The sequence below is a fragment of the Phoca vitulina genome, unplaced genomic scaffold (assembly GCF_004348235.1).
Source record: "Phoca vitulina isolate PV1807 unplaced genomic scaffold, GSC_HSeal_1.0 scaffold6, whole genome shotgun sequence".
NCBI classification, from domain to species: Eukaryota; Metazoa; Chordata; class Mammalia; order Carnivora; family Phocidae; genus Phoca; species Phoca vitulina.
The window spans coordinates 67,784,342-67,791,479 of record NW_022589709.1 but is presented as its reverse complement, the minus strand read 5'-3'; the positions used below and the strand labels follow the sequence as shown (position 1 = coordinate 67,791,479).

At 55.0% G+C, this 7,138-nt stretch overlaps 1 protein-coding gene across 1 annotated transcript; it reads right to left on the bottom strand.

Annotated features, from left to right (window-relative positions):
• Window positions 1–527: 527 nt before the first annotated feature.
• MCIDAS (multiciliate differentiation and DNA synthesis associated cell cycle protein) lies at window positions 528–6,591 on the bottom strand. Its single transcript, XM_032404413.1, has 7 exons — window positions 6,475–6,591; window positions 6,291–6,387; window positions 6,018–6,109; window positions 2,740–2,812; window positions 1,958–2,181; window positions 1,219–1,329; window positions 528–968 (listed from the first exon to the last, which is right to left on the bottom strand). The coding sequence occupies exons 1-7, from the start codon at window positions 6,589–6,591 to the stop codon at window positions 528–530; spliced, it is 1,155 nt and encodes a 384-aa protein (XP_032260304.1).
• Between the last annotated feature and the right edge of the window lie 547 nt (window positions 6,592–7,138).

Genomic DNA, 7,138 nt, shown 5'->3' with positions numbered 1-7,138 from the left:
TGATGTAAGGAAGCATTCACTCAGAAACCTGGCTTCTGGACCAATCTTTAAATAACTAGTGAGAAAGACCACAAGTTCCCAATAATGCTTCTTATTATAGAAAATTACTTCATCTCTTAGAGCCTCCTTTTCCTCCTTATAAAAGTAGGGCATTATATAATTATAAAACAGCTAAGTGATTTCTAAGTCCTTTCCAGTTCTAAAAGTACATAATTCAAAGCTGCTAAAAATACTTTTTAAAAATTGATTGAGATTTATATGTGTTTACACACACACACACACACACACACACACACACGCACACTGTGAAAGGGGATGGAATATACAGTATTTTATACCAGGACTTTACAGTACATCATTATTGAGACGTTTTTGTTCCTGAAAAATAAGTTTCAGCGTAGCATTCGCCCAGCAGGGGGAGTTCTTCTGAGAGTCCAGGTTCAGGAAACAGTTCCAGCTACTCCCACTTAGCCTCCAGGCGCTTCAGTCCGGATACAGGGCAGTGTTTGGGGGCACCACATCCTAGCTCAACTGGGGACCCAGCGGAATTTGTACCCCCCGCTGGCTGTCCGAATGGTGAAGGCATTGCCCTGGGGGAAAGCGAGGGTGCGGATGGTGCTATGGCTGCGGATGGGGGTGCTGAAGGAGCCGCCCTCTTCCAGCTCACTGTGGCTCAAGTTCAGCGCGCTCCGGCTGCAGTCTGTGCGCAGCCCCCGGAAGGTGCCGTGCAGGTTCCCCGGCATGCCTGCCTTGTTCGCGGGCTCCGGCTGTAGCCGCAGCCGCTTGGGGTCGCGGCTCTGCAGCGCTTCATCGCAGCGCTCGGAAATCTCCCTCAGGATGGCGTCCACTTCCGCGCAATCCTGTCCGGCAGCACTGAACAACTCCTCCAGGCTCCTTTTGGCTGTCGCCTTGAGCAGGAAGGGCTCGGCTGTCGTTCCGCAATCCCGGGACTGTGTGATCATCAGCTTCTACAAAAGATGGGGAGGAGCGCCAAGCTGGGGTCGGCTGGGCTCACCCCGCGCTGGGCGCGCAAAGCAGAGCCGGGCGCCTTTTCGAACTCCGCGGGCTTAGATGCGGGCTGCAAGGGGCTCAGCAAGCTCTCAGCAGCCACCGCCCTTCTCCCAACCCCGCTGGGTCCCAATACTGGGAACAGGGTGGGGGCTGCACAGGAACATTTCCGACGTCCCGCAGTGTCCCACAGGCCCGCACCCCACTTACATCCAGCACCGAGGCCAGGTGCCGGGTCCGACTGGCAAGTTCCTTCAGTTGAACGTTCCGCTCTTTGAGCGAGGCGATCTCCTCCTGTTTCTGGGTCAGCGTCACGTGCAGCTGCAGGAGGAGACCCAAATATTAAAAGAGGTAGGCCACCGTGGTCCGTCTCATCTGTATGCTCTGCATGAATTATACCAGGATCCTAACATCTAATCTGGAACTGGGGACCCAAGGGCACTTGCACTGGTGAGAATTATAATCACTTTTGTTTAGTTGTCCTTGGTTTTTACAAAGCACTTAGACAAAATGTATCTCAATCTTCAGTGTAGCGTGGTGGTGAAGAGTACGGACTTGGGCAACAAGCAGATACAGGTTCTGCCTCTGAAGTTCAATCTTCCTGTACCTCAGCTTCCTAACCTGTAAAATGGGGTAGTAGGGGATCTTGTTCAGTGGTTGTATTAGAAGAAAAAGTAAATTGATAAGCACAATACCAGGTGTACAGGAAGCCTTCAGTAAATATTGGTGTCCCTATTAAAAATCTGGTCGGGCAGGATCATTCCCGCTTACTGAGGTTGGAAACTGAGGAGAGCCACTGGAGCAATGGTAGCTACGAGAAGCACCCGCTCGTGCACTGGTTCTGACCTACACTGGGGCACATTCCCGCTCCTGCAACCCCCATTTCCGCCCAGAGCTCCATAACCTGTCCCCAACCCAGGATTCCTGGCGGCCAGCCCGGTGCCCCTACTTGGTTATTCTCAACGAGCGCGTCCCCCAGTGCCCTCTGGTTCTGGTCCGCCACCTCCTTCCAGTACTGCTCCGGCGGGGGCACGTCCGGAGGGCGCGGCGGCGGTGACTGCAGGGCCCTTGGGTCCAGCGGCGGAGAGAGACAGGGCCCAAATGGCAATACGTCGCAAGGAGAGAAGGGGAAGTCTCCGCCGGCCAGAGGAGGCGACATCAAAGAGGATGAGTCTGAGGAAGAGTGGGAGCTAGGTTTGCAGCCTCAGACTCGTGCCCGGCTAGCTACAGGGACAAAACGCCACGCTGGGTGTATTATGTGAAGACGTTAAGTAAAGTACCCCTCACTCTGCAATCCCGACTTTTCCCAGGCCCTTTCTGATCTTTTTCATACACAGCAGGCGCTCCATATATGCCTATTGAGTTGATCTGAATTCAGTCTCCACGGTGGGCAGGGCAAACCTGCCCAAAGTCCCCCAGGTCCGCCGTTCTGTACACTCCTGTCACCCAACATTTCCTTGACCACATCACAGAGTAGGGCTCCCTCTCCCAGAACTCACACCCGTAAACAGGGAAAGCGCTATAGATTTCAGCGATTCATCTTCTCCATTAGAAAGTGTGTTGTCTCATAAATATGAAAAAGCCTGACCCATTGACGAGTTACTGACGATGTTGACAGGTGCTGGGTTTACCACCTTCGCGACCACGAAATCGAAATCTGAACTAGTTTGATTTGCAGAGTGGGGGACACCCCCGCCTCCCTTTATTTAACTGCGAGGAGACTGCACTTGCCTGCAATGAGATCATCCACCGTGTCTCTGAAATCCTGCAGATCGAAGTCCACTGCAGTTTGCAGAGAATGGTTCTGAAATAAACCAGAGGTGTAAGAGAGTTACTGTCAGGTCCAGCAGGCCTGAAACACTCCCCAGACCGACAGTCGCCCTCCCGGGCTTGGCAGCGGGTGTGCACGCACTGTCGCTCGCAACCGAGCCTCATACCTGAAAATCAAAGCCCCATCCCAGGCTTGGAACCCAGCAGGCTTGCACTGCCATGGTGAGGAGCGGCACTCGAAGCAGGGACCGGGTCCCCGAGGGTCCTGAAGGGCGCCGAAACCGTGCGGGGCTGTGTTTGAGGCGGGAGTCCTTCGGCGCTGCGTAGTGGCCCCACGCCTGGCAGCCGGCAGTCCCCGCGCCGCCTCACTGGACCGCCACCAGCCAACCAGTTGCCGCCGTGAGGCCCGTGGCGTCCCTCCAGCGCCCGCGGAACCTCAGGCTCAACTTACCTCCGCCCCGCCGAGGAGCTGTGCCCTAAGATAAGGGGGCGGGTGTGCGTAAACTCCGACTTCCCTCCCAAGACCTGAGGCTCTATATCCCGCCGAGACTCAGTCACAGCTAAACCACCTTCTCCCCATACAAGAAGGGAAAAGGTAGGCTATGATGAGGGGGCAGGGATGCTATGGAAAGTGCTTCTGTTCGGCCTGCAGCAAGGGTGACCCCTATTGCTCTTCCGTTTCTCAACAAGTCGGAGTTTACTTTCTCCCTACAGTGTGATGCTCCTCCTACATCTTGAGCTGGACACTCTCCTGGGTTCCCGCAATGTGCCTGGGTGTGTGAGGCAGGAGACAGTAGGAGGCTGACAGCCCCGGAACCTTCTTATTCCCTTAATTCGTGGACATTGAGAGTGGACAAAATTAACTCTTTTACACAGAGTCCCTATGTTAATTCTCACCCAATGTAGGAAGCACGCAGGACCCAGGAAGTGATTCCTCCCCCTTTGAAGAATCTGAAGCTCAGAGAAAGTGAATTGCCCAGTCATCCAACTCTGAAATGGAACTGGGGCTCCTGTCCTAGAATGATGGTGACTATTTCAATCTTCTTTCCTCCATACCTCATTGCCTCTAGCGTTGATCTCTTTTTTAAGAAAAGCCGGTCTTCCAATGAAGACAGCACTGGGGAAGAGGAAAGAAGTTTCTCAAGGCATATGGTGTGGGGGAATGCATCCAATATGCCCATTAGAAATATCTATTCTATTGATTCCACTATTGTTGATTGATTCCTTTGTGTTAATCATACTCATCTACCCGAAGCCCTTCTCTACTATTCAAATATTGCCGAGAAGAGGAACATACTCTGACCCTAACCTTGAAGAAAGTACAAGGATCAGCTTTCCTCAAGGAGGAGTGCTTCAATCTGGGAGGCCTCAAGCACCAGTTGGGAACTGAAGCTGTAAGGGTGAAAGGAGCTTAGAAAGGGCTGAGGCAAATCCTGAAGCACAAGTTGTGTCCTGGTTGAAGGAGCCAGAAACCAGACTGGTTTTCCAAGGGCTGAAATGTCTTCCTCTTAGTAGAGATTTGGCCAAAACCCTTACCACGAGGAGCCTTGAGGCCAAGTCAGGAACTGGGGCCCAGGAAATGCTTCTTCATATGCTATCCCAGGTCCTTGGCTCATTCTGGACCTCAAACAAACACTTCTGGAGTGTTTCTGCCCTGTGTTCACCTTACCCAGCAGGAAGGAGGCTAGGAAATTTGACCTGAGTGTGCAATGGCCAGGGTCTTTCCAGGGGCTCTTCCTCTAGAGGGTGTCTCTCCCTCTCTACCAGCTCTCTCTCCCCCAGGAAAAGTCCTGGACCTCTTGGGCCATCAGGCATGAGCTCTGTGCTTGAAACTTTGAATCCTACCTTCCCAATTAGATAAAAATCTGGCATTTTTCCAAACCACAATGGCAGCCAAAAAAAAAAAAAAAAAGGCTAATACAGAACATGATGTGAAATTTAAGTTCCGAATACTTAAGCAAAAATTCAACAAGAGCCTGGTTGGTTTTCATGACTTGCAAAATAAACATGTTGGAGTAAGATAGTGATTGGGCCTCTGGGTCAGTTGAAAGATGCTCAAGTATTGTCTTTCCTTATTTGAGCATCCAGATCTAAACAGAAAAACAAAATGTCCTCTGCAGGGCAATGCCCACTCTCACCCCTTGCCTTACCACTCTCTGCTCTCTGTAGCTACCTACCCTGAGTCCACCTGGGCTCTAACCCAATTCTAGAGGCACTTAGGGGAAGCCTGGAAGGCTGTGTTCTACCACCAACCTCAGTTCTCAGAGGTGGTCATATCTTCTGGTGTTCAGTGCTGGACATTTCCCCCATGGAACCCGTGTCCCCAGGACCTGCTGCCAGGAAGCTGGAACTGGCATTCCTCCTGTAGGTTGCATCTAGCTAAGACCTCCTGTCCTTCTGGGCACTTCATGTCCCATCGATGAGCAAGGCAGGTTTCTGGCCTCCCACACACCAATGCTGGGAGGTTCCCTCATCAACTTGGGGAGTGTCAGCCGTGGCAAGTGTTAGAAGTGGGATGGGAGTAAGGAAATAAGTTTTTGAGGAAAAGAAAAAGTCAAATACCTCTTTGCCCCATGAGGGTAAGTGACATGAGCTTTTGGAGGGGGAGAAAATGACTTTTTTAAAGTGCCCCACTGCTGAAGAGCCATCTCTGCAGAGAGGAATGTTTGCTGTCGGATCTCTTCCAGAGTTCTTTGTCCTTCGTCCCTCTTCCCCTAAGTGTAAACTCTATTCGTCTTTCCCAGTCTTGATCGAGTAATTATCCGTCATTCTTCACACTCCTTAGATACCCAGGGAATGAAAATTGTTAGTGAATGGCCGGAAAGGGAATGTTGGGAGCACTGACAGGACATGTACCAGGTGCCCAGCGCTCCATTTTGTTCCCGCCTACTCGCCTGGGTCCTCAGTGCTCAATCTGCAGATTGCTTTGTCACAGCTCCAGGGAATAGATGGGGAGAACAGGGAACAGGAGACCCCTTACCTGGAGGGACGTCCTCCAGGTGAGCCCCTCTGTCCCAAGTTGGTCAGAACAGCTCTGAGAATGCGGCCGACGCAAAAGACTAGGCGGGAGGAAGAAGTTCCGGTCCTCGGGGCTGAGATTCCGGCAAGTCTGCCCCCACTAGCTAAATCTGCCTGCGCTCCCGGCCTGAGATGAGCCTCTGCGGAAACCAGCCCTGGGCTTCCGAGTCGGAATTTGGGCTGTCGGAGGCCGCCGGGCTTCAGGAGTTAAGGGGAGGTACCTGCGAGGCGGTCAAGTCACCACTAGGCGGCGCGTCGGACCCGAGTAGCGAGGAGCAGTCCGCGAGGTCCTGCAGGTCTATGGTGGTGAGGGCTGAGCGGGGAGAACCGGAGACACGGACGAGGCGGGCCCTGAGTCTCTCCGCCAGGGCTCGCCACTGGCATCCCCGCCAGGACATCCGAGCCCGGGGGAGAAATGTTCTTCTGAGCCGCGCATGCCCTACCCACCCGGCGCGGGGAACCCGAGGGATCGCGCGGGAGCCAACCAGGCTCACCTGGCAGCGCAGCGGGCTCCGCGTCCGGGGGATCTTCGTACACCGACACTGGGCTGCTGCCGCTGCAACCAGGGAAGAACTTCCGCGGAGGGGCGAACTAGCCGGACACAGAAACGGTGAGCATGGGTCAGCCCACGGGACCCGGAGCGTGCGGACCCTGCCCGGTACCGGCCCGCGGCCCCACCTTCCTCTCCAGCTTCCCGGGCTTGACGAAAGGCCGGCCCCGCAGCTCCAGCATCCGGTTGGGGCAGATGCTGTCGAAGGCTCGGCGTCCCGCCGCGGCGCCTGCGCACGACTGCATCCTGCCTCCCCGCCCGCTTCGGCCCAGGAACGCGGTGCTGGTTATTCGGCAGCGGCGGCGGTGGCCGCGGCTGCAATAGCGACCCACAGTCAGCGCTCCGCTGGGCGCCTACACAGGCAGGCGCGTGGCCGGGTTGGAGGCGAGGGGTGGCTGTAGAGGTGCGGAGGGAGGGCCAGTGGAGAGGGAAGACTGCCGCGCGGGAGGGGCGGCTCGCGCCTGAGCGCCGGAGGTGGCGCCTTCAGCCCCGGACAATCTGCGCGCGGGCGGAGGCGTTAAACCCAACCTGGCAACGCGGCTTCCCCCGGGAGCAGCGAGCGCGGGACCCGGGCCCGCGAGCGCCCTTTTGGTGAGCGTTGGCGCCGCCGCCTCCCGGTAGCGCCTCAGAAAGGGAGGGTGGACGAGCCCCCACTGGTCGCTAACACCGGGTACCGCCTTTCTGCTTTTGGACAGCAGGGATGGAAAAGTTAACGATTCTTATTTCATTTTCTTCCCACCCCAGCCATAAGGCACGAAATAAACGCGGAGTGACACTCGCCAAAGCCAGACT

What these genes read in the sequence shown, in the direction of transcription:
- MCIDAS (XM_032404413.1), bottom strand. Translation starts at nt 6,591, where the DNA reads ATGCAGTCGTGCGCAGGCGCCGCGGCGGGACGCCGAGCCTTCGACAGC. An exon ending in CCGGGAAGCTGGAGAGGAAG is followed by an intron (nt 6,388 to 6,474) that starts GTGGGGCCGCGG and finishes GTGTCCGGCTAG; the next exon opens with TTCGCCCCTCCGCGGAAGTT. An exon ending in ACCTGGCCTCGGTGCTGGAT is followed by an intron (nt 969 to 1,218) that starts GTAAGTGGGGTG and finishes CATCTTTTGTAG; the next exon opens with AAGCTGATGATCACACAGTC.